General features: G+C 40.9%; 1 protein-coding gene across 1 annotated transcript; it reads right to left on the reverse strand.

Moving 5' to 3' along the window:
- NPC1L1 (NPC1 like intracellular cholesterol transporter 1) lies at positions 1-27436 on the reverse strand. The gene is made up of 19 exons (XM_072402914.1): positions 27280-27436; positions 23928-25250; positions 19926-20140; positions 18734-18834; positions 17812-17984; positions 17514-17642; positions 16571-16753; positions 15428-15542; positions 13634-13761; positions 13359-13500; positions 11514-11772; positions 8543-8658; positions 5473-5599; positions 4084-4139; positions 3849-3999; positions 3328-3559; positions 2846-2959; positions 1081-1243; positions 1-496 (listed from the first exon to the last, which is right to left on the reverse strand). The coding sequence occupies exons 1-19, from the start codon at positions 27331-27333 to the stop codon at positions 336-338; spliced, it is 3942 nt and encodes a 1313-aa protein (XP_072259015.1). The 5' UTR covers positions 27334-27436; the 3' UTR covers positions 1-335.
- Positions 27437-27813: the final 377 nt, after the last annotated feature.

Here is a 27813-nt window from a genome sequence, read left to right on the forward strand (position 1 = left end):
TGAAAAAAATACTGCTTTATTGTACAACCTTTTTCTAATATTAACTGAAAAACAATGTGTTATGTCCCCTTTGTTATCGCCCCCAGAAGGAGGATCCCCTCCATATATACAACTGGAATGTAAATGTCCAAATGAGCAGTGAAATAATTTGTGGAAGCAGGAGACGTTTCATGCCATCTCACTGGCAGGATCCCCATGGTTCCTGCAGAGTTGCTCTTCTCTATTTGACTTTTATTGCAGCTGTGTGTCAGAACCGGTCAGCAGTCCATAGCAGAGGCTATTATAAACAAGTTCATGAGGTATTAGAGAAACCCTGTAGTAGAGTGAAAGCTCCCTCAGCTTGTATAATTTTTCATGGAAATATCTTTCTCCTTTGTGTAATTCTCATCCATCTGGAAGTCACCATTGACGTATACGTTTGCTCCATTTTCCAGCCTCCTTTCTCTCTCTTCCTTCTGCTGCTGCAGCAGTAATACCGCTCGGTTGACCTCAGGACCTGCAAGAAAATGATGACAATGATCAGTCCCATATACATGTTATAGCTGAATGAATAGATGGGTGGAGGAATTACAGGGTGCTAATTGTCAATATTGGACTTGGCCACACATGATCTTGATATGGCAGATGGTAAATGTCCAAGAACAGGTGGAAAGGTGTGAAAGTTGTGGAACCATCTCAGTCCTAGTTCCATAATTCAATCTCCACTTTAGCAATTGGACATCTGTCCACACTGTCATGTAGATCCAATCATTGAAACCTATTCAGATTTCCTGACACCAAGAATAGGGATTATACACCTAGAACGGGGGGATTTCACACCCTCCAAACCTCCCTTCCTATTCCTGGATAAACAACATCTCAAGAACGTTCCTCATAATTGGCAGATGTTGAAAATTAGAATTAAACAAGTGGCTTGCACAGGCTACTGGTCATCTTTACAATTGCACTGTATTTGCCCACTTTGCACACTGGGCACTGCCAACTAAAGGGAGGAGTGATGATTTGTAATGGTCCAATATATAGATTACTAATTATAATACCAATGAACTCAGAAAGCCATCGATCCATTGGCTAACTTACCAAAGTAGCTGAGTGCAACAGGCAGGAAGATCAGGCCGTGTACAAGTCCCAGCAATGTAATGGTCAGATTAAGACGGAAGAAGAAGATCTGGATGAGCTGAGCTTTGGCAAAGGCCAACACAATGATCCCTGGAAGATTGGTCATGGCTACTCCAGCAAACACCTGTTTTGGAGAGATAAAAGAATTAGACCCCATAAATCTCTTCCGGACCCTGTACACCTCCTCCAGACTCTGCACATGTCCTCCAGATTCCATACATCTCCAAACTCTATACATCCATTCCAGGCCACAAACATTTCCTCCAGATTCCAAACATCTACTCCAGACACGTGTATTTCCTTTAGACTCTATACATCGCCTCCATACATCTCCTCTAGACCCCATACATTTCTTTCAGACCCCAAAAATCGTCTCCAGAAGCAATAATCTCTTCCAGATTCCATACATCTCCAAACTCTATACATCCCTTCCAGGCCACAAACTCCTCCAGATTCCAAACATCTACTCCAGACACGTGTATTTCCTTTAGACCCTATATATCGCCTCCATACATCTCCTCCAGACACAATACATTTCTTCCAAACCCCAAACATCCTCACCAGAAGCCATAATCTCCTCTAGACTTGTACACCTCCTTAAGACACTATACATCTGTTCCAGACCCCATACATCTCCTACAGACACTGTACATCACTTCTAGATCCCATACATCTCCTCCAGACCCCATACATTTCCTCCAGACCCCATACATTTCCTCCAGACCCCAAACTTTCTCTCCAGAAGCCATAATCTCCTCCAGACACTGTACATCTCCTCCAGACATGGTACATCTCCTTTACACCCCATACATCTCCTTTACACCCCATACATCTCCTCCAGACTACAAAATCAGCCAAATTACAAAGTCCCCAACAGGTAAAAAGGGGGTATAGCATGCAGACAGTGAACAGTCTGATATTGAAGGTGATGAGTTGGAAGAATGAAAAATGGACAAATGTTCAGATCTAAGTGACATTAGCAAGGGACAAATTGTGATGGCTGGATGATGGGTCAGAACGTCTCCAAAACAGCCAGGCTTGTGGGGGTGTTCTCGGCATGCAACGGTCCCAGAAAGGGAAGGTCTTATTGATTTTCATAGGGGGTAAAGCTAGCCTGTCAGGTTCAATCCCACAGGCCATCTTGAATGCCAACAATGGTAGGAATAAAATCCTTTGCAGATGTAGAAGTTCATTCAGTAACCAGAGACCAGTCATATGATGACCCCTGCCCACAGTCAAATGCTCCCACAAGGGGCACATGAGTGTCAGATCTGTACCATGGATAAATGGAAGCTGGCCTGAAGTAAGAAACCTCCTTTATGTTTTTGGATCATGTAATGTGTGGGCCCATGTGCAACATTACCCTGAGAAAGAGATGACTGCAGGATGAGCTATGGAAAGAATGCCGACAAAGGCCGTGTGAGTTAAAGGATCTGCTGCTAAAGTTCAATATTGGATACCACAAGACACCCTGCAGAGGTCCCCAGGTGTTGATGCCTTGACAGGTCAGAGCTCTTTTGGCAGCACATGTGGGTCTACACAATATGGGCCGATCAGTGCATAGAACCTTCACACAGGGAATAGTCACAGTAAGCTTTTCTTGGTACAGTGGTTTCATCCACTTAAATGTCCTTCGTGAGCTGATGCTCAATGACCAGAGTCATGTAACCGTACAACCACCACCATACACCAGCATGCCGCCATATACGTTCTCTCCTATACTTACAGCACTGCCCATGTAGATAGTTGCCTCCTTTGCCCGTTCCACTTTGGTGAGCTTGCTGCTCATTGCGAAAGATCGAGTAAGATGGGAAACAAATTCTACTGAAATTCCTATGGCCTGGAAAAAGAAGAAAAGAGTTCCATGGAATGATGTTTGAAAGAGGACCTGTTATGTTTGCGTTAACAGCTGCTGGATGCCTGAAATAAACTGTAATATAGGAGCTGGAATGTACTCAAAAGAAGTTCCTACTCAGAGGTAATGTAGGGGTTTATTCTCCAAATAAATGATTTTAGAGTGAAAACATTAAAGAATGAACCTCCTAGTACTGATCAATATGGCACCAGGTTGGTTCTGTTCAGAAGATACCATTTAGGTTTTCTGAGCAGTACCCAATGAATCCTGGAGCTTTCTTGGACAGGAGTATTTTAACCTTTTGGTCTTGGTGATTCAGTGAATTGAGGGAACATTGTAGAACAGTCACTTACCGTCACCAAATTAATGAGAGAGATGGCATTGTAATCGATGCTCCACAGCGTCATGACGCCAACTGTGTCTATAATGATCATAAAGATGGTAATCAGGTTAATAAGACCGGAACGGAGGTCCATGCCCAGCAGAATACAGCAGACGGCAAAGGTTGGCAGTAGGCAGAGGGCCAATGTGAAGAGACCTTCCTGGACGATGGTCAGGTACTGCTCATAGAACACGTATGTAATCCTGGAAGAGGAGCAGAAGGGAACTGATTAGATTATAAAGAGAAGAATAGCGAGGCTCAGCAAGGTGATCGCAATATTCAAGGCATACATGGGCAATAAAAACACAGGGATGGAACAGCCACAATATAGGAGTTTGGTTGCAAATCTTTCTAATGAAAACCCTAAATGTTTGCAGATATTCCCGAGAACTGGTTTGATGGGGATAAAATATTCATTTGTATTCATTGGTTCACAAATCTCCAATAAGGCGCTGGACCAATGGCATCAGATCATTTGGAGGATTCACTCACGTGTATGGGAAGACGTGGAAATCAGGATCTGTTCCCGGAATGTTTCGTAGTGACTTGGTGATGTCTTCAGCCAATTCTCGGGTGTACAGCAGAGCCCCCGTATACTCCTGAGAATTCTTTAGAGGGGTGTGATATGCCATGAAACGGGTGGCTGGAACAAACAAAAACAAACATACAATAAATAACAGCAACACAACATGAGGAATATCATATAGAAGAGAATTATCTGTCTTACCTATAATCTCGCCCTGGTCATTAAACTTCACAGCATTGTCATACGCACCCAGACCCCTGCAGAAACAAAGTGTGTGATTATATTATTTGAAACAACGTTTTATTTTTAAAAATATAACACATTAACAGGTTGTCAATGGTGGCTCCTCCATTCTCATCCAAATGTTTAAAGCAGAAAAAAAAATCCTTACATTTGTTTTATTTAGTACATAACAAAGTGATGTGTTGTTTTATAGTTTTATATTTGTTCTTTGATACATGGCAAATAATTTGGTTACTTAAAAAGACCACACAGCAGAACAGCCTGCTTTGCAGCACCATTTGTCCAACTGAAACCTCATATTGGGTCTGTGGTACCTCCATATTGTCAATACAAAAATTCTTTGATAACAAATATATGTGATGTAATGTCTCATGTGTGAAAGGAAACGAGGGGTTGACTGCATAGAAGACAAAACGTAATAATGTATCTAAAAGAAAGTTTCTCTCTTATATTACATAAATAAAAAATCTACTTCAACTTTATACTCTCTATATGTCTGTTTGATAAATATATTTGTTTTGTTAAGTAATGAGCATGAGATTTGCTTTGATAACATTGAATCTGTGATGACACTGTTTGGGATTATCTTCAGCCCCAGAATTCACCTGATTAACACACAATTGTATTCCAAGGGGGCGCTCTTTGTGTCTGGAGGAAAAGAAGTTTAAGCTCAGGATAAGGAAGGGATTCTTCACTGTAATATCATTACAAAGCACAAGGGGGCGCTCTTTGCGTCTGGAGGAAAAGAAGTTTAAGCTCCGGATAAGGAAGGGATTCTTCACTGTAAGGTCTGTGAAAATGTGGAATCGGCTCCCTCAGGAAGTAGTTTCAGCAACTACTATAGATTGCTTTAAGAAAAAGCTGGATGATTTCTAGAAGCACAGAATATAACTGGGGATTAAGGGTTTAAAGTAAAAATAACAATGACTGGGGAACATGGGAACATCCGATTGCCTCATGGAATCAGGAAGGAATTTTTTTCCCCTGTTCAAGCAAATTGTACCCGGGGTTTTTTGCCTTCCTCTGGACCAACTATGTCTTATAGGGTTTTATATCCGGGATATGTTTATTTCCCTAGTGGTTGGACTTGATGGACTTTTCAACCTAACCCACTATGTAACTATGTATTGATAATCTTTGAATATAACATCTATTTTATTTCACATAATCCAGAATGCGAGAGCACCCAAAGAACATCACCCATCTGACCAATGGCCAACCTGAGCACCAAGAATCCAGCTTTGTGCCATTTTGTAAAATGATGGAGAATTCCAGAAGCCAATTGGCAGCCATTCATAGCCCTGTGAAGATATTTTACTTTCCATTATTCCTGCAGCTGTCACTCACCCTTTGGGACATTTCAGATTTGGATAATCTTGAAGGAACAAAGGCAAGTATTGATTGAAGTCTTCCACGCTTGGTCTTAATGGTCCATCTGGGGTTCGCATACATCTCCGTATACATCCCGGTAATGCTGAAATAGAAGAATTACAGCTCTGATGTCATAAATATCACTGCAATTTAATATTTCCTTTTATTGACCTCAAAGCTTTACAAGGGGTTTCAAAACTCAAGAGAACAAAACTCATGGTCTACAATAGCGATGAGGTGTGAATTCATTCTATTGAAGGCTTGAGGGGATCCAGATAAATTTATGTGGCTGGGAAGGTTGCAGGACGGTGCACACACCTGGGGCTTTTCATACCTGGGGTTTACACACCTGCACCACCTCCTCCTTACTGCACTTCTGATCCCTCAGGACCAACAGAACCCTCCAAAGCCGCCCCAAAGCATATGCAAGGTCCCTGGCTAAACCCAGCGATATTATATTGGTGCATACATGCTAATTCAGCCTTTGTTGACCTTTTTAACATTGGGGAACCCTTGAAATAACTTTCAGGTCTTCAGAGCCCCCTTCTATGATTACTATACCCACAGCTCACAGTACATTATCATGGTGGTCAGTGGGAAGAATGCCACCTTTACAGATAGCCAAAAACATCATTGGGGTCACTTACACTGACCTGAGGGGTGCAATCTGCTCATTGCTCAAGGGACCTCCACCAACCTCTGCAGGAACCCTGGCTGAGAAACAGCCTTGGCCTGGAGTACTGGAACTTTACTGCTGAAAGTTCTTCAGGGTCAGGCAGAGGCGTGGTTGACCCGTTCCTACTTTTGCCCAGACAAGGTTGTGTCTGACAAATCACTAATCACCTGGCCCCCCTTCACCTTACACAAACATATACCATATTTTTTGCCGTATAAGACGCATTTTTCTTCCCCAAAACTGGGGGGGGGAGTTGGTGCGTCTTATACGATCAAATACCGTGTTATAAAATAATTAAAATAAGATACTCACCCGATACCCGATCCTGTGTGCGTCTCCTCGATGCTGGCTGCAGTGTGTGTCTCCTCCTGGCTGCAGTGCAGAGCAAAAGAAGCCGACACACGCGCCCCCGCGATTCTGAACCCGGAAGCACGCTGCTGATCTCTGCCCTAATGGAGTTACCCGGCGGAAAAAAAGGTAAGTGAACAGAAAGGGAATATGAACGGCACAAAGTGATCAGAAGGGGAATTTGAATGGCACATGAGTGATCAGAAGGGGAATAATCTTTCAGAATCTTTTTTTTCTAGATTTTCCTCCTTTAAAATTGGGTGCGTCTTATATTCTGGAGCGTCTTATACGGCGAAAAATACAGTAGTTTTCAGGAAATGTTTTGTCTTTCAAGAGGACCATTGTCAGGCCCGGAGGGTTTATGGGCACTTTTGGCGGTCATACCATTTCATGGCTCACCAGGCAGAGATGCAGAGCCAACATCAGCTGCTTGCCATCCCAACTACTGGAACCTAAAGCTGACCACACCGCAAAGGCTGTACAGTATCAGGCTGAAGGTATCTCTCCCCCCATTTTATGGGTTTGCCCCATCTCTATGATTCAAGGCACAGTCATTCTAAAGATACACACTTTGTTTTGGCTGAAAAATCTCAAATTTTTGCTAAAGCTAGCATGCTCTGTGCCTCAATGTCTGAGAACTTTTCAGAATCTTTGGTACCATTCTTCCATAACAAAATATTATTCTTCATTGTCTCTCATATGATGCAGTTTGATTTCAAATTCAAGATTGCCCCAGGTTACCTCACTGCCACCCTTCCACTCTAAGTAATGTAATAATAATTGAAATTGTCTTTATTTCAGGATAAAACCGTCTTTCTCACAAATTGCAGGCCAACAAGCTGATTGTAGACTTTTTTGCCACCCTGCAATACATTTTATTTTTCTCAGATTCTGTACCGTTCCATACACTACAACCTAAAGCATGAAACCATAAGGATTGGTCTTTCTCCTTCACACCTTTTAAATTCACAATATTGAACCCATTTTGGCATTGGTACCTCTCCCCCATGGCACTGCCTGCCATGCTTACAACAGTTAACCGATTTTCCAACCCCCCCAGGGAGGACCGAAGGAGTCAATGAGGAGATGAATTGGCATCCCTGGCTTCCCCAGCTGAGATCTCATGGTCTAAGTCTGATCAGGATCACAATACAGGTGAATACACAGACATTGCCTCCAGCCTCGTACATATGCCAGATAAATGTCGCTGAAAATGACGATGTCTGAAGACATCCCAACTCTTTGCTCTATAATCTATCATGAAATTTGTGTCCAACGATAACAACGAATGAAGATTCTTAAATAAAATGAGCGACCATTCTGGCGAATTGATCTAGCATGTGTACAGCCAGCAGTCCGTCAGGCATTGCATATTGAATCAATACACCCCTGGAACCGATATTGGACCAGGGACTATTGGAGGTACTACAGAAGATAATATAGCAGATAACAGACCAGATTTAAACACAAGACTAGTTAGTATGGAATGAGAGAAGACCGAGGAGAAGGTGCCAGGCTAGGTACCCATAACACCAGGTAATGTAGGAGATAGTCGGCCATATGATACTAAACAAGGTAACATATTGTACCATAGCAAATGGTAGAGTAGATACTGGACCAGGTGCTGTGGGTGGTTCCAGAAAAAATAATGGAGAAAATAGTTATCTAGGTACAGTAGCAGGAGCTAAAGCAAACACTGGACAGATATTGGACCGTTAGCAGTACCAGACCATTAAATGGACTGAGGGACATAATGGACAAGATATTGGGCTGTATAGTGTAGAGAATACCCCAGTGTGTTCTTTCTTTATCCTACAGCATGTAAGCTTGCCCCATCCGAAAAGAGAACCCAAAGAATTTCAGCTCAACTTTGGGGTTGAGTACTACAAGACCTTAATTACAGAACATCCAGAGCTGAACATTACATAATTTCATAAATAATCGTGATAATGCAGAGTCACACTGTAAGATATCATTAAACAATCTCCTGACATATGTTGTAGGGATATGGTTGGTACTTACTGGAAGTGGAAGAGCAGAAGGTTCCATTTAATAACAATCTACAACAGTCCGATGAAGGGTTCAGCCAGTCCACAAAGTCATCCACCCAAGAAGATGCCGGGATGGCCAAATAGGATCTACAAGTACAAAATTACCAAAGAACGACATGAATAAACTTTTGAGAAAATATGATTTCCAAGAAAAGGTCTGGCTATACATGGGCACATTGGTCTGTCGGGCACTTACTGATCATTGACATTAGGCAGTGAATTCTGAAAATGCCCATTCACTGTGATGGGTAACTGTGCATTATATCATCTGTAGGTGCAACACATCATTCACATTAAGCAGCATGGTTGGCTCAGAGGTTAGCACTCCGGTCTTTGCAGTGCTGGGTCCCAGGTCGTGTCTTGGCCAGGACATTATCTGCATGGAGTTTGCAGGTTCTCCCCGTGTTTGTGTGGGTTCCTCCCACATCCCAAAACACACAGTTAGGTTAATTGGCTATACTTTGAAATTGTCCTTAGACTGTAAAAATGATGTATGGCTATGATATGGACATTAGATTGTGAGCTCCTTCGAGGGACAGCTAGTGACAATACTATGGACTTTGTACTGCGCTGTGTAATATGTTGGCACTATATAAATAAATTAAAATGCAAAATACTGACAACTGATAAGGAACAACAAAAATAGAAGGACATTACTTGACCATAAAGGTTGGGACAATCAGGAGTTCATTATATCTAGGCACCTTTCTTGGATAATAACCATCACAAGTATAGAACAGCTTCGGTGATAATAATCCCATTACAATCATCGATCTAAGTGTTTCATGCAATAATGTTCTAGAAGTTGCAGCAACTAATCACAGATGAGGTTTAATCAGATTTCTTTACTTTGGTGGTTTACTATTTATCCAACAATCGGCTCCATACACAGCCCATAGAAGCTCCTCATAAACCGATAGATAAAGGATCGATTAGATGACCTTCCAGGAACATGTCGAAGTTTAAAAAGCACGAGATTAGGACAATTCTGCTATTGTGACATGGAAAGTGCAAGGTGACGGCATGGAGGTGCTGGAAGTATGCAAAGGCTCGAACTGGGTGGCCCATGGTGAAGTCCAAAGACTCTTCATATATTGTACATAATCAAGTAGCACGATTAGATTAGAGCGGAGTTTACAGGGCCATCTTGGGAGATAACTGGTGAGTCAGGGTGTGAAGAGCAGATAGCGCACTGGGTGAAGGATGAACACCGAATAACAAAGATAAAACACATATAAGAGGAAAAGATAAAACACAAATATCAAGGCCACAGTCTCTGCAGAAAAGCTTCTCGGGTTGGGTGTTCTGGGTGTTGTAGTATTCCTACCTACAATCAAAGCGTAAGTAAACCCAACAACACCCAAAAATGCATTGCAGCTTATCAGTCATGGATGCGACAGATGCACTAGTTTTATTCTTTAGGTATTTCTTTTAATTATTATCTTCCAAAGACAAATTACACTTCCTTGTCCCAGGTGGTTACGATCACTTATTGCAAAGTAAATTATTCCCCTGCAAGAGATTTATCACTGAGCTTATTAAATGAGACGAAGCCCCTCAATTATCTAATATCATGCAAAGAAAAGTTCTGTGCATCCTTTCATGTGATTGGGTGTTCTTTGCAAAGTGAATTCACACTGCATTCACTCAGCCAATGGAATTATTCCTTGCAGAGTCACAATTGGACAAGTAAAGGGCCTAAGTTCCTTTAGTAAATAAATCCCATTACATCTACGGAGTGGCCAATGGCTGTCACCCAAACATGTCCTCTTCTCCATATTTTCATGTTAGGCACCGGGGAAATTGTATTTGCAGGAAAGATGACAAGGACACTTATATCTGTCAAAATCATAATTTCTTGGCAAGGGGTTGGTAGGGCAGTGGACTTTTTTCTTCTTTATCTTATTGGGATGCATTATAGCACCGTGCAAAATTCTACATGTGTTTATTTTCATTGCCTACCAGCGCGAGACATTGGAGTTAACTGAGGACATGGACTTTAGGAAAATTCTGGGATCCCTGTGTTAGGATTGTGTTGGTGGAGTGAATGGGCCTTCGGAGTTCTCTGTAACACAGCCAGATCTGGGAAGGAACTTACTGAACAATGTGTTGTGTACCATGGCTTGGCCTGGGAATCGGTCACCTTCAAGGGTTCTCCAATCACCAGGACTGATCCGGTAGGCTTTATGTATGGGAGAGATAGCAGGAAGCCAGCCTTGGGTTGGTGTGGGAATCGGTCTGCAAAGGTTCTAAAGTCGCCAGGACTGAGGAAGCAGGCTGCAATTATTTTATTTAGAAAGTAAAGCTGTAAGATTGATGTAAACCCAAACCCTGAACCTGGCTCCTAGGTGGCCCTCCCATGTCATGTTCTCCTGGTGTAGCTCCACCATCACACATTGCACGGATGTCGTCCACTGTTGTCAGTATCGGGAGGTTGGTCCAGACAATGATATGCAGATGCCCCGGAGGCAAATTAAATGCTATACATTTATGAAGTAGATCAGGGAACTAAAAAGGAATAAACTGCTGTCCTTCAGAATTTTGGGGGTTTGCATATTGAGGCCAGTGGTAGAGGAAATGCCATGGTATGAGTAGACAATGCTCCAGTGGGAATAAAGAATTATCTATCAGGAATAATGTCCCATCATGGAAACACATGCATGGAATTGTGCCCCACTCTGGAAGGAATAATGCCCCCAGGGCTGATCAAAGGCAAGCAAAAGGCCCCACCTTATTGGGAGGATGGGCACACCTCTGGTAGAGGTCTCCTTAAATGTTATCTGGAGCACAGGATCCCAGCCACCAAATATTGTTGTGTTGTGCCAATAAAACAACTGTAAATTCTCTTTCTGATTACTTACAACAAACTCAAATATTCAACGTGTAGAACACAAGGATGACATAACTTATGCGGCTTCCCTATGATGGAGCGGAGTACTTACCGTGTGGGGAAGTCAGTGGCATATTGAATCTTCTGCGTCATGGAATTGTTATCACAACCCGCACTGGAACAAATGCCATTTATTCCCTCTAAGCTGGAAAAGTTATAGCCGGGTGTTGTCACAAAGTATGTGGGGACTCCGACTTCAAAATACTCATTGAGGGCATGAAAATACTCCAACACATAGGAATCCTGGGGGAAGGTAAAGGAGGCTTTCAGCACATAATATGGTGCAGGATAAAGGATCTGCCTACTGTGAACTTTGATGGACAAGGTAACAGATTGGGGAGAGTTGGAACTTCTGTTGGGTTTTTGCTGCTATTCAGGGCTTCATTATAGAAATTAACTTCAATTTCGTGTTGTCGGTCAAGACAGAAAGTGAGTGTAAATCCCTCAAAGGATGAAAGTAAAGGCCCAACAGGAGTTTCAGTTACCCCCACTCTATCACAAATTATTACAGTACAACTCCCACTTTATTTACCCCCCCGCCCCTAATTTACCCCCAACCTGCTTTGCCTCTACTCCATACTGGCCAGAACCTGAAGAAGCAGTTTAGAAACTCTAAATTGTGACACAAAGTCATACACAGATAAAGATTTTCTCCCCCCATGTGGCACAGTTCAGTGTTTAGATGACCAGTCAACATTGCCGTCAATTGGGAGCAAGGGAAAAAAGTCCAATGGTCCAATTCCAAGAACTTTCTGCCCCATGGCCATGTGACACCATTGGCTGTCTGATTGGCCGATCCCCAGTGCTGCAATTTGGAGCAAGGGAAGTTGGTGACATGGTCCCTATCCCTGGGACACCACAGTGTGACGCCATTGGGTATTTGATTGGCCGGTCCCCAGAGCTGTCAATTGTAAGCAAGTGGAATAAATCGCACGCTTCTCATACTCAGATTGCCCGGTATTATTTTAATTCACTGGCAGAACATTTCTAAACCCCCCCCCCCAATATTCCTCACTTTCATTAAGGTTGTTATACCAAAGTTACAGAACTACAACATCAATCGGATCTTCACCTTCCAACCCATACAGAGTCAATGGAAGCTGCATGGCAATCCCGGGGAACGGACACGCACCACGGACACGAGGAGCTCCCTCAATCTGACTGCATTGGCTTGCCAGGACCCTAAGGACACTTTGTGTTTCCTGAGCAGCATTACAAGTCCATTGCTTGTTTTATATTTTAATAATATAATAATAATAATAATAAATAAAATAAAAAATAATAATAAGTAATATTTTGGTCCTTTAACTTGGTAATTGGTAATTTTGGTCATTTTGATTTAAAAAAACATTGTGCAGAGGAACCAATAAGGTATCAACTCATTTTCTGTTCTAATCAATAACCTTCTGCACTCATAAATAAGCCTCCCATCTCCACCCCCATGCTAGGCCAATGATACGTGCCGGACTGGTACCAAAACTGGGTCTGGGTCTCTGGAGCCCACCAGTCCTGATCGTGTTGGTGGCCACATTATTAAATTGATGATGATTTTGCATTGACATCGCTGCAGCCTTTATAATGGCATATAAAGCCAAGCGTGAGCTTTCCATTGATGGCACAATTTACCGTAGCCCATTTCCAGCCCATCAATCCGTCCAGCGATTGCTAAATGGTCAAATTTGGACCTTGATTGTTTTTCCCTTGGAAAGAGAAACCCATCAATGACCTGCAAATATTTACTTAATCCTGCTCTCACCTGGCACATCCCCAATAGAACATTAGATTATAATCACAATAGAATGAGTTGGGATCCCAGGATTAATATATAGATCTGCAGGCAGCTTCATGTCACATAATACGGGAGGTTGGATGGGGTTGGATCTGTAGTTAGATTTACTCACCACAATAAACCGGCTGACGGAATTCAGTAAAATGGGGCAATACACCTTCTGCATGAACCACACCAATAACCCCTCCGATGTATTTTCCTTCTTCTCACTCTTACTCTTTATACAGCAACAAATGTCAAAACGTGAGCTCTGAAGAACAAACAAACATGAATTAAGATTCTATCCCATTGTGGTCAGACCTCGGATGAAAAGGTTTATAGAAAGAGGAGCAGACAGAAATACCCCCCAATGCCACCCAACAACCCCAGGAAGCTGGCGTTACCTCCTGGCGTTTCATATCCAGGGACACAAGAGCCACAAACATGGAGATCTGAAGCAAGAAGTCAAACAGGATAGCAAGGGCCGCGTTCAATGCGAATGTGCGAACTGCAGGCATCTGTGTGAGTGCACCTAGGGCCGGACAGACAAATATTAGACATAAAGTAATATATACCAATAAACACCAATAAACATAAATAAATATAAACAATAACACAACAAAAACTGTCCATGGGGGCCACGAAATGTCACAAACAAAGAAACTAATTTACTAGAATGGAGAAGATAGACTATCATGGAAGAGGCGGGGTGATTCAGCAAACCTGGAATAGTTTCAGTCCAGGGCCGAAAACATTCGCCAAATAATAACAAATGATTAGGAAATTTGCTGGATGACCCATAATAGTCAATCTTCTCTCTCGGAGAGCTTTGATAAGGGATAATGTTGGGGGGGGGGGGGGGGGGGGCAAACCAAAAAACTCCCAAACAATCCAAAACTTTTGGACAAACAGGACGTGCCACTGACCTAAAAGATAAATTTGTGTTATGCAGGGACACCGGGAAGTGAGTTTTGGTGATGTTGAACTTTTTAGTAAATATTTGTCTGCAGGGATTTTGTGTTGAGCTTTCACCTGTTGTCTACAAACAGAAACTCAATGATGTCATTTAATCCAAATAAATAGAATGTTTGCAGCCTTCCAATGATATGGCTGATTTACTCATTCAGGGAACTAGGGACAGTTTTAGACAAAGGAGGCCATGGGTGAATATAAAGAGGGACCCCGATGCACAGCATTCCCTGCACCCCCTATATTCTGTCATTTGGGGTTCTGCAGAAGGTGAGGGCTCTGAGAAATGTTTCAATTTGACTTCTCTGGAAGGAAGAGATGGGGGCAAATGAAGGGCCGGGGGGTATAGAAAAGGTTAAGGACTAATGCTCAGGGTCTGCGGAGGGGAGATCATACAAGGTAACTCATATTTGTTTAGGTGACAATGGCCCTGCGTCTACCAAGTCTGTGTCCATGAAAACCAACACGCGGGAGAGATAATTATCTCCTTAATATGAAAGTCAGTGCTGTGCAAGAAATACATAGCTATGGAATATACAGGAATGCATTACTCCTATATGTATATTCATAAGCAATTCACTCTGCAAATGTTGCAACATTCACACAAGGGGTGCAAAACACCCTTGTGACCATGAGAGTATTCTTTGATTATTGTTAAGGAAACATATCAAATTAAATGTGACACAAAACTACGAACTATAATACAGGTTGGGTGAATATTCTTTGAAATTGATTTAATCTCAAATGAACATTCAGAAGTAAAAATACAAATATTTGATCCTTTGAGTGCTAGATGAATCTTTCAAAGACTTCATTTGGGTTAAATTCATAGAACATTCACTCAACCTTAGTGAATGTTTGCAGAATTCTAATTAACCAAACATAGGCACATTATTGCATCTTATGAAACATTCACATTAAAGATTATACTGGGGCTTTTCACACAACTTCCAATAATTTATAAACAGCCCCCAATTTTATGCTGTTTTTGAACAGAACAAATGAACAGCAGAACCAGCACTTCTGTGGAATGGATCACTATGGGAATCAGATATAAATATACGTTTCTGTACATTTCCCCACAGACTATAATATATAATAATTGGCTTCCATGTCTATGCCCATTGGATATGACGGTGGGACGGTGGTAGAGTAATATACCGCACCTCCTATGTAATATATAATATGATTTTATCATTTATGAAGACTAATATAAATAAATTTATCACCTAGGAAAAAACAAAGGGACTCAGAGAGACTGCAGAGTAACATGCTGGGGGCCACACTGCCGAGGACCCTCGCAATCTGCTCCTCCCGTCCTTCTCCTTCCTTCCGCTTATCACGCTGAAAGAAGACAAAATATAGAAAAACAAGAAAACAAATAAAAGAATGAACAAAACCATTGTGAAGAGTATTTACATTTCTACACCAACATCTTGGAAAGCTAACCTGTCAGTAATGCCCCAATAAAATAAAATCTTACAATAACAAATGATTTTTAAAATTATATTTTATAGGTAAAAAAACATTCCAAACACAACTTTCCAAATAAGTAAATCTTCAAATTTAGAATGTTCACAGAACCCATTACAGGCTGAACATTGGCACATTAATTGTCATTTTGGAAGCCTTACTCCAGCTATCATTATTATTATATTTTTTTTTTATTTTTGAATATAGAGAATAACGAGAAAAGACAAGGTTTGGTAAATAAAGAAATTAAGTGTTATATTCAAGTAAACAAGGTGTACAAATCACAATAAGATGAGTTTAAATCACAAGGAAACAAAAAGTGGCAAAAAACCTTTAAAAGTAAAAGCCACTTTTTGTTTCCATCTTATTGTGATTTGTACATCTTGTTTACTTGAATATTACACTTAATTTCTTTATTTACCAAACCTTTCTCGGTATTCTCTATATTCGGTATCACTATGGGGTTGGCAGACCTACTATTGAAACTTTAGGCAGGGTTATTCTCTCTATTTATGCAATTTTTAAATTTTTAGATAAATCAAGAAAAAGAAACACATTGGGGAAAGTTATTATCACTTCCTTCAACACCTTGAGAAGACATGAAGGTTGCAGGCATCAGCAGGACGTTGTCAAAAATATTAACCCTGCCCTCCCCTACTAACTTTTAGTCTCTGTACCCTCTAAGATGTTTCCACGTCTCAGTGTGAATATTGGGATCTGTTCCTGACACTGAACGGAGGAACCCCTTGGAGTGGCAGTTTGTCTTGCAGTTCCAGTTGACAATGACCAATTACTTCTACCATCACTGGATCTGGGATTATAGAATAGTGGAGGGGCTCCAGAAATTTACGATCTAGTTGTCTTCCCCCCCAGTTGGTGATTTTAATGCCTTCTCGTACCTGTAGCTCCAGAACAAAAATAAAGATGTTATCGGCTCCAACTGCCAGAACCAGGAACGGGACGACCTCAACAATGATGAGCGTGGATGGCACACCCAGGTAGCAATAAAAACCCATTGATGACAATACAGCTCCGAGGACAACCAGAATTCCACCAAGGCCCAGGGTCACCTTAGAGTCCACCTAATGGAAGAGGAATAAAAACATTCCAAATCTAGCAAGCAATTGACCCGACTAGTTTTTTATTATTAGAAATAAAAGGAATTATTGTTACCATGATCATTTATTTATGAGATCCATTTCTACATTTGTGTATATGAGTTGGCTCCATTGGCATTCACAGAAAGTGGTGCACATCGCTGGCCTTGTGCCCCTTGGCATCTATAGGGCAAATCCCCACAGTTCTTGCAAACAAGTATTCTGCACCAAGGACTTTAATAAATAATACAATATCGAACGTTTATTTCAGCAAACTGTAAATTCTCCATCTATGTGTTATATCTTTACAAGCTTAACAAAACCTTTCATGGACTGAAGTTTCGCATAGAGACGGAGATTTTATATTGCTTTTTACTTAAAATAAAAGAACTTATATTGTGGGTTGATGTGGAAGTCTTGCTGATTTGCATGGATTAGATTGTTACCATGAGAATGGTTATAATAAATGAGATCTGTTAGCAGAAATGCTGCGTTTGTTGCATTTGAAGATCTGCGGCTGTCATGTGGGGTCTTTGTTGCAGAGAATGAATTTATTACAAATGCCCTGACATGCCCAGACTTCATACAGACCCTGTGATTGGGGGGTATTGGGGCGGCTGCTCCTGCAGTATGGTTATTGCCATGAGAATAAATATATATTAAATATTCTGCAGAGAATTGTTGCAGTACATGAGAATTGCTTGCCAAATGTAAAACATCAATTTCCATCAAACTCTTCCCTCACCAGAACTCTCCGGCAGCTGCTGTACTCCCCCAAGGCCAGGGTTATATATATGAAGATCACCAGGTAGCTGATGGTAAATATGGGAATATCTTCCGTGGTGGTTCGGTTGATCTCATCCTCCAGCGATCGCTGTTGAAAGATTAAATACAGCTCAGAACTTATATATAGGTAGACGGTAAAGGGGAAAATGGAGGAATTGTGGGGCCAGATAGAGAGAAAGTGTAAAAATAAGAAAACGAGAAGCTGGGGTGACCTGGAGGAGATACACAAAGTATTGTTACAATAAACCAACACTCACTTCTGCCATGTAAGCTAAGGTCAGGTTACTTTTTGGGTTCTTCTGATATTCTTTCAGGACATTCAGGAACTCCTTCTCCCAAAGCATCACGTACTCAAATCGGGGGTCAGACCGGGGAAAATTGTTCAGTGAGACGGTGAGAATCAAAGCCTCCGACTCTGAGAATAGATTGTCTGCAGGACACAGTGAAAGAGAAATGGGATAATTGGATATAATATATAAATAAAAATAAAGGACAACCTATAAAAGTGATCAGTTCACAGAGGTGACAACTCTTCAGAATTTTATAGCAGCAAATCGTATCGTACACTGATAGAGATGATAATGAGAAGCAGAAATTCAACTAATATGCAAATGTCGTGCAAATACTCCGATGGGAAACTGAGCAAATCAAAGTCTGCAAAGTGCAAACACAGACAGCAATATAAAGCAAAGTCCGGTGTTACCCAGCACTATAACCAAATATGCCAAGGTTGGGTGGACCAAAACCACAAAAAGCCATCACACCAAGGTGGAGTAATAGAATAAACATCTAAGAGAATAATATCCAATACAAATATGTGACCTTTGGAGAGCTTGGATACTGAATACACTATGCCTAGCTAGAGATGACCTCTCCGAGCACTGAAATGTCCGATTTATTGGTTATGGATCCTCAGTAAATGATAATTCTGGTGCTGGACCTTGGTATGTCGGCAATTTGTTGTTGTGGAAGCAAAATAACCGGGCGGAGGTTCTAACTCTTCCTCATTGTGCTAAAAACTAAACACAATGCAGTATAACTTTTATGTTTTTTGTTGCGTCCAGGCTACGTTTGATGTATTGTGTAGTGACTGTAGACTAATTTAGGGTTTGTGGGGTCTTTATACAGTTAGTAGGTAAGTATATTATGAAGTGTCAGCATATAAAGAGAGGTCGTTACCATCATAACCACCAACAGCCAGGAACGGGAAGACGGGAGCGCCATAATCCGCCATACAACTCAGCTCCAAGTCCGTGACATCCTTAAAGGACAGCGGGGAACTGCAAAGAAAGAAAAGCTGAAATCATTCCGGGCTTTGTATTGGTTTCCCCACATCCAATATATCCAGCTTGTTGTTGGAGTGCGGAGATATAGGGGGACACTCCTGGCTTTTATAAGTTATTCGGGAATTTATTTATAACATTCTATTACTCAGTCCATCAAGTCAACCACAAGGGAAATAAATAAATCTCAGATATAAAACCCTATGGACAGACCAATGAGCTTTTTACTATTACCAAGTGTTATCTATGTAGTCTGCACTATCACATTTTGTATGTTTTTAGGATTTGTATGTTTGTCCCAAGCAAGTCCAAATCAATTCATTGTTTATTCCCTACCTGGAAATCTCTCCCATGCAAGAATTCCTCTTCCAGTTACAAAAATAAAGACTTTGTGAGGACATTGTCTCTGTGTTTTTGCATCCTATTCACATTCTTTAATATAAGCTATCACGATTCCTATGGCTGCTGCTCCTTCTCTTTGTATTCACCCAGCAATACCTGCACCATAGATTGTTATAGAGCCGAGAGATCCATAGAAGTCCATGGAACATAATTGTGCATGGATGTGCGCATAGAATCATGGAGAGAACTTATGATTAAACATAGGCATTGCGTGATAATGGTTTAATATTAAATATATTGGCGGGCTCTCTAGGTACTATTCTGATTTGAGCTTGCTTGGACTCCGAATACTTATTAGTAATGCACAAAATATATTATCAGCTGTTCTTTTACTAATATTTTATTTTCAGTGGCTATTAATGGAGCATGGGTGCGGGAACAATATACAGAACATGTATCTGATATCTATATTAGTAAAGAATATGAAGTCTTGTTAGGGCATCAATATATCCAACCATAATAATATTACTACTAATAATATTAATAATAATAATACTAATGATAATAACATTAATAATAATACTAATATTAATACTAATATTATTAATAATAATAATTCTACTAATATTAATACTAATAATAATAATAATATTAATAACACTACTAATAATAATAATAATAATACTAATACTAATAATAATAATACTAGAATAATAGAATAGTGCTCATTGTGTTCCCCAGCTTACTTGACGCAGTACATGAAGTGATCCCTCCACCCCACTTTCTTTGTTTCTCCAGAAACCGTCTGCGTCACTTCCATGTTGAATCGAGTTTTATTATTCTGAAAATATTGCATCAGACTGTTCACACAGCAATCCGTGTCCGAGGGGTTAGAGGGGTTTAGGGGTGCAAAGCAAATATCTTTCAGCGTCACATTCTTCTGATGCTTTTCTGAATAAACCTACAAAACAGAGAAATCAGCGTCAGCATCCATTGGTGGAGGAATTATTTCATTTCACCAAAAACATAAAACCAGAAAATCCCTTTATATTGCAGATTAAATAAAATCCCTGCACAAGCTTGGGATAGCAGAGATTCCGTGAGCAACGGGGAATTCATCTCCAACCTTCACTGACTGCCAGCAATGCAAGGGGAAATCTTCCATTTACTAGCAATGTATCAGGGGTACCCCAGGACAAATATTTTAGAGGTTCCTCAGGGTAATAGGGGTATATTGGCAATAACAGGGGCAGATTTAACGTGTCAATTGATTAAAACAAAACTTTTGCTTGAAATGAATGATGTGAATTTTGGATGATATGGACTCAATATGCAGATGTTGGCGGACTGTAATGAACATTTAGGTGAGATTATGGAATTTATTGTAAGTCCTACATTTTATTGTGTTATTAGAAAAATATGTTTATTTTAAAATGTCCATAAACGACTTTTCTTTGTATGGGGTAAAGCTTTTCTTGTCTATGAATCATTACAGTCAGCGCATAAAGCCTACTAAATGTTTCTGATGTCATATAGACAATTGTAACATCCACAAAACTTCTAATCCCATACATTGATGTTATTTTAGGTTTCGCTATTATTACAAATCTTATATTATTTATACTTGTCTTCATATTATTCCTGATTACCAAGGGAATTGTGTAAAATTTTAATGGCATATGTTAGCAATGGCATGACAAGTTCAATAACAATGTACGACGTGCCAGAAATGGCGCTAACAGAGTATTCCTAATATCTCAGAAGGTATTGGCAGTAACTGCAAATTCAAGTGTTCAGTTATTAGCCGCAGGTGTCTGTATTCCCGACGCGTTTCGCCATTACAAGGCTTCCTCAGGGGTGATGTGTGATGTGGAATATCTGGATGATCATGCAAAGTTTGTTCAGATCTGTATGTAAGTTGTGGCTTGCCAATTGCCCATTGATTGAAGGTTTCATCCAAATGGATGAAGAAGAAGCAGAGATCCTCCTGCTTGTTGCTCGTCTCTTTGTTTGGTGTAAATAAATTTTACATGATATTTAAATAATTCTACCCAAATTGATATATTGTCCCCATAAACATGTAAATGCACCCTAGAAATGCATTCCTTGCCTCCCCTTTCACTGTTTTCTAAGGATAACCTTAGTGGCCCTGCCCCCACCCGGACCTCTGTCCATTCCTGATCTTCTCATGATCATAGGGGAAGAAATCTCCAGAATTCCCCGATCTCTCCTCCTAATGGCAGGTAGGTGTGTGGGCTTTGGTAAGGTATTTACCAATTCACTGATAGTAAAGCAGGTTGATAATGATTGTGTACTGGACCTCTGCAGAGATCCCACTGCTTCCACCCAGAAAGCCTGGCTGGAAAGAGACTTTTCTACTGAGGCTCTGGCTGCTTTGTACGGAAAACAAGCTGTAAGACTTTCTGCACTGTTTGCTTTGATGCCCCTGGAATGGATTTAGCAAACTTTACGTTCAGCTGTGACTTATATTGCCAAATTTATTCCATTTAGGTGATTTTCTGCTTTTTTCTGCGTATTGATCCGCACAACCAGTGAGTCATTCCATCGTATATTCACTGTTATGGAAGAATCAAAGTGCGAAACAGCAGCTACTACTGATTATTCACCACAATACATTGAACTTCTGAGTGAAACTATTGAGCAATGTGAATACGCAGATAGTAATATTGTCACCCGGTACTGATGAACAGAAACTAATCTCTGAATTCCAATGACAGACCGAACGGCTGGAACTACAAATGTACGTCTTGGTACTCAGCCCCACTTATCTCCCATGCCGACATTTCCCTATTGATCTGCAGCGGCTTCTCCCCCACATCGCCTACTTATCACCCCAGGTAGGTGGCTGCTGAGCCCCCCGGGGTCATTTTATTCTGCAGCAGTTCAGAGGGCAATAAATCCAGGAGACAGATAAGTGAATGCTTCTCGATGTGCAATCCTAAAATCTGACTGCTGGAACCTTCCACGACATAATTGCTGTAAAACCATGGGGCCCCTTTTACCCCGGGCCCCAGAGAAGACGCATGGGCTGCTACTGTAGCTCCAGTGTACTGACATTTCAAAATTTTTATTACTTTCAGTCCCAGTGACAAGGGGTCATAAAGACAAATAGTCCCAAAAATCTCCCTAACGGGGACACAGGTATAGAGCCCGCCAGAGGTTCCGGATCTTTACTAACCACACACAAGTTTCAGCTTCAAATACAGGGCAATTTTTTGACGGAACCCAATTAACCTAACTGCATGTTTTTGGTAGGAAACCCACGCACCCCGTATAAATATATAAATGGTCCATATAGAGAACTCTCTTCCCCATTATTCACTGTACTATCATTACAAAGCACAAGGGGGCGCTCTTTGGAGGAAAAGAAGTTTAAGCTCCGGATAAGGAAGGGATTCTTCACTGTAATGGCTGTGATAATGTGGAATCGGCTCCCTCAGAAAGAAGTTTCAGCAACTACTATAGATTGCTATAAGAAAAAGCTGGATGATTTCTAGAAGCACAGAATATAACTGGGGATTAAGGATTTAAAGTAAAGATAACAGAGACTGCTGATCCAGGGAACATCCGATTGCCTCATGGAATCAGGAAGGAATTTTTTCCCCTGTTGAAGCAAATTGTACCCGGGGTTTTTGTTTTTGCCTTCCTCTGGATCAGCTATGTCTTATAGGGTTTTATATCTGGATTATGATTATTTCTCTAGTGGGTGAATGATTGATTCATGTCTTTTTTCAACCCAACCAACTAACCTAATACACCAACTGGCTGAGGCTCGAACTTGTAACTTGTAACCAAGGCAACAGTACTAGCCACTGAGCCAACCGTGCTGCCTACTACACCATCATATTGTTCAGCATATGCCTTCATTAGCTACATTCTCCTCTGTCCCATCCCATCCCGTGTCTACAGAAAGACGATGAAACAAAGGGAAGGAGAATTTGTAAATTGGAGAAGCTGCTGCCGTCCGCTGCTTCAAAGTCACCACAGCGGATGCAAAAAATGCCCAAAATGTTCCAACAATAATTGTAAATTGAAGACACTGAGAGTTAAAAAGACAACACAAACAGCATTTATCTTACAAGATTGGAAGGATAAGGATACCATAGGACTGCAGAAATGTTACTTATCATTGAACAAGTTTTTATGAAGCAAGAGAAAGATTTACAATAAAAACACATTGAGCGTAATGTATTAAAGCTTTCCAAGACTGGATAAGATAGACTATCATAGGTGAACATGGGTGATCCAGCAAAATTGGAATGGATTTCTTAAAAATCAGCTGCTATTAGTTGTCAAATGTTTTCAGTCCTGGACCAGATCCATTATGGGTTTGCTGGATCACTCAGGTTCACCCGTGATAGTTTATCTTCTCCAGTCTTGCAGAGATTTAGTATGAGATTCTGAAATTAATTTAGATATGCAAATGATCGATCATGAAATAATGCCAATTGATGTAAGACAGGATTGTACATTCGTATTGTTCTGAATTTTGGGATCAGCTGAAAATATTGATTGACAATAAATATGGAAAATCTATCAATTGCTGTAATATCAATATCAATTGCCACATACTTGGATATTTCCACCATGCCTAATGGTTTTAAGTCAAAATCAATTCATGAATAACTAAATCACTGGAATGGAGGGTTTCCGTTTGCAATTACTAATCAATGAAATAATGATTCGGGTACACTGGGGTCACTTTTAGGAGGACAGTTTGCACTTACCGCAATGTTCTGCAGCTTGGTCTGGAGTTCCAGCATCTCTAGCAGAATATCTGAAGAGAGGATTCCACTGAAATTTAAGGTTCCAAAAAAGAGCGAGTCATAGGTGTATGGCGAGCGATTGCTTACTGTGATGATCAGCTGGTTGGTTCTAAAGAAAGGTCCAAAATGTTTATCATGGAAGTCTTTCTCTTGCCTTGCTCGGCTGTTTGGGGCAGACCATAGTTCCACGGGATCTGTGGTTAGTTTGATGAGGGCCATGCCGGATGAGAGAACCACAACAAACACTAAGGACACACAGATGACAGTTTTGGGGTAAGAGGCAATGAGCATTCCCCACCTCCGGAAAGCTTTCTCCATGGAGCGATTTGTCAGAAAGCTGATCTTTTCTGAGCAGTTCAGGTCAGAATATTGAATATGTGGAATTTCCTTCCTTTTCTTTTTTCCACAATTAGTTATTGCACATTTCATTATCAGGAACATGATGAAAAATAAGATTAAAGCTCCACAAACAGCACAGCTTATAATTAAATACCCATCAACGGGCCCAATCTTGAAGGGCTTTGGCAGAGGTTCTGGTTCTGGGATTTTTGGACATGACTCTTTGCAGTCCTGGCAGGTGCACGCCGGTTCATTTTCTGGACCTTCACTACAGCTCCATACTTTGCTCTGGTGAGGTTCTACACCACCACCAGCTTCAGTGTCATTTTCTATTAGTCTGAAATCAATTTGTAAAGGTGCCAATCCATTGCTGATATCTCCCTGGAAGTCCAACCAACGTTGAGCTGAGCAGAATTCTGCTCCATATTTCCCACACATGGCGGCAATGGCAAAACCCCCTGTGGAGGGAAGTCGTACATTCTTACAGGAGTCGAAGGATTGTTCTGCAAAGAGTCGTGTAAAGTAACATTCATAGGTCAGCACTCCATTCTCAGGATTCCCATTCACTGTAGCATTAAATACACGCGTGACATTGATGAATAAGCTTTGATTTGGGCTGCACGTGTTCTGACAATGGATATTGGCAAAGTTTGCTGCACAAGATGGACATCGATTCAGGATGACCTTAGATAAAGCAAAGCTCTTCTGGATACTCTGGAGCTGCCTGGAGGAGCAGCAGGCAAACGTGTTGTCATCTCCATTGTAAAGCATTGGGCAGATGTCTTTAAGAAGCAGCAAATGGGTCCCACTGAGCTTCTTGGCTGGCCCATTGTATGCACAAGGAGTCATAGCTGGGATCAGGCTGCCGCTAACCTCAGGATTCAAGCCACATTCATCGTACAGGGAACAATACCCTTCTTGTTTTATGGAGGTGAATCCTACAACCTTCAGAACAAATATACAAAAACATGAGCTGAGTGATTTGTGACATGGAAATAACATGCGATAAAACACATTACTGAACGGTAGCAAAGAACCGGACTGGGGGGGAGGAGAAGCAAAATTACAAATATGAAAGATTAGGAAAAATGAATCTACGTGGATTTTATATGTTCTTAACATGATATTGGATGTATTGGCTGGTACTGGCACTGAATTACTGAATTACTGGCCCTTCCAAACCTTTTCCCGCAGAACCCTTGAGATAGATTTTGGATCTCAGGGAACCTATGATAAAATGGATTTGTGGAGGGTTGGTAGGTTGATTGGAAGAATGTCCCCATTACATTTATAATCAGGAAATATTGGCCTTTAAGAGTGTTCCATGCTACACTTTCAGATATCTAGAAGACCACCGGTATCATTCTACTGGCTCTGCCAAATGGTGCTGAACCCAGAACTATGGGAACTCAGATGGGAGGTCAATCAGGCATTGATCCAGAGACAATGCCGCGGGGCCCCTGGCTGGGAATGGCTGCTGGGAGAATCGTAGACTGTAAGTTCCATTCAAGCAGGAACTAATAATATGAGAATATGTTGGTGTTACCTTTGTAAATCAAATTGGGTTTAAGACTTTATAAACTACTAACCAAAAGTTCATTCTCTAAACATGTCCAAGCAAATGGCACTAACAGAGATTTCTTGGCTCCTCAATATTTTCACCAACCCATCTCATGGTCACATGTGTGCCAGCATGCATAGCATACACATAATAAGAAGGAATAAGTTCTGATCCACCGCTCAGCACGATTTAAAGTTTTTGATCCCTTTTACAAATTATTCTATAAAACGCAGACAAAACTGAAACTCATCCATAATTCATTCTTAGATTACACATTAAAAGGAATTTTATTTTTTTTCCAGAGATACAAAAGAAATATATCAACTTATCTGATCCAGCAAGCATGTTCAGAATCCCGGAAGGGCACTTTAGATCCAACATAACTATTTGGTGTTCTGCACGTTGGGCTTTCTATAGCAGTCAATCATTATATCCCGAGGAACCCCTGACATAACCCGTGCTATTATCATTTCTGTGAGGGTCAGTGGGAATTGTGGCCCTTACAAGCAGTAAAAAAAGATTATTGGTGTCATTCTGCTAGCTTGGACCTGCAAGTATGCCGGCATCAGATCGGGAAGGTCCATCAGCCAGGTCTTTGGTGGAACCTCAGGGTGCTACAGAATCCTAGCTGAGGATGGGATGGGGGCTTTATATACAGAAAACTAATTCAGAGGCTTGAAGCAACTCGAGGTATCAGGCAAAATCTACTAACACATGATAAATGATCTCAGATCTATAATTCAGGATGATTCATTGGACTACTAACTCCCAAACACCATCCTGCCCCATGCAAATATTGGTATATGGTTAATGTTCTCCAAGCTGGTTTGTGTATAGCAACCTATTGATCCTGATGATGCTTGGAGCTTGGATTGTATCGAGCAGAGAAATAACCACAGAACCAAGGAACCCCCTAAGTTTAACAATCATAAATCTAATGTTCTCCTTCTTGCTACTTCTGTCTGGTCTGTGGAGCCGAATTCTCTGATTAGGAATCATTTATATTTTACAAAATGTTTGGAAATATATACCAAATAATCGAAGAATACTAACCGACGAGGGAATACTAATACTTTACTAATACTAAGAATACTAACCTGATGAGGGAATACTAATACTTTACTAATACTAACCTGACGAGGGAATACTAATACTTTACTAATACTAACCTGACGAGGGAATACTAATACGTTACTATTACTAAGAATACTAACCTGTGGAGGGAATACTAATACTTTACTAATACTAACCTGACCAAGGAATACTAATACTTTACTAATACTAAGAATACTAACCTGACGAGGGAATACTAATACGTTACTATTACTAAGAATACTAACCTGACGAGGGAATACTAATACGTTACTATAACTAAGAATACTACCTTAATAAAGGAATACTAGGAATACTAACCTGAAGAGGGAATAGAGCTCCCAGGATCACGGCGGTGATAAGGTGGGGAAGCATCTTTCACCCCTCCAAGGAATGTTTGGGGTTGGGTGTCCTGGTGTCCGGTGATATCTGTGCCAGGAGATGTTTTATTCCACATGCAGGACTCGCACTGTAGTATTGATTTGTCTTTTTCTAGGACTGTATCCTGCACGGGAGCCAATCGGGAGTCATACAAGTGATAAATCCTGCTTTTTATTAACCAGAGGAGGAGGGGGAATGGGGACAGCCCAGACTGGAGCGTTCAATGACAAACTATGAGCAAATCTAAACAAAGTATTCCGAGTTTATCAAACCATCTGTGAATCACTGACTTGGAGGAAATGCAACAAAAATCCCCAGACTGGTCAATTTGTTATAATTTATAATCAATGTGTGAATATTGGCGGAGCTTCTCCTCCTGGCTTGTCCCATGCAGTTGCAGCACATTGAAGACAATCTTTTATATTGCAATCTATACATGTGTGCCTGCACATTAAATATCACAGGGACAATGGA

This window comes from Pyxicephalus adspersus, chromosome 2 (assembly GCF_032062135.1).
Source record: "Pyxicephalus adspersus chromosome 2, UCB_Pads_2.0, whole genome shotgun sequence".
Taxonomy (NCBI): Eukaryota; Metazoa; Chordata; class Amphibia; order Anura; family Pyxicephalidae; genus Pyxicephalus; species Pyxicephalus adspersus.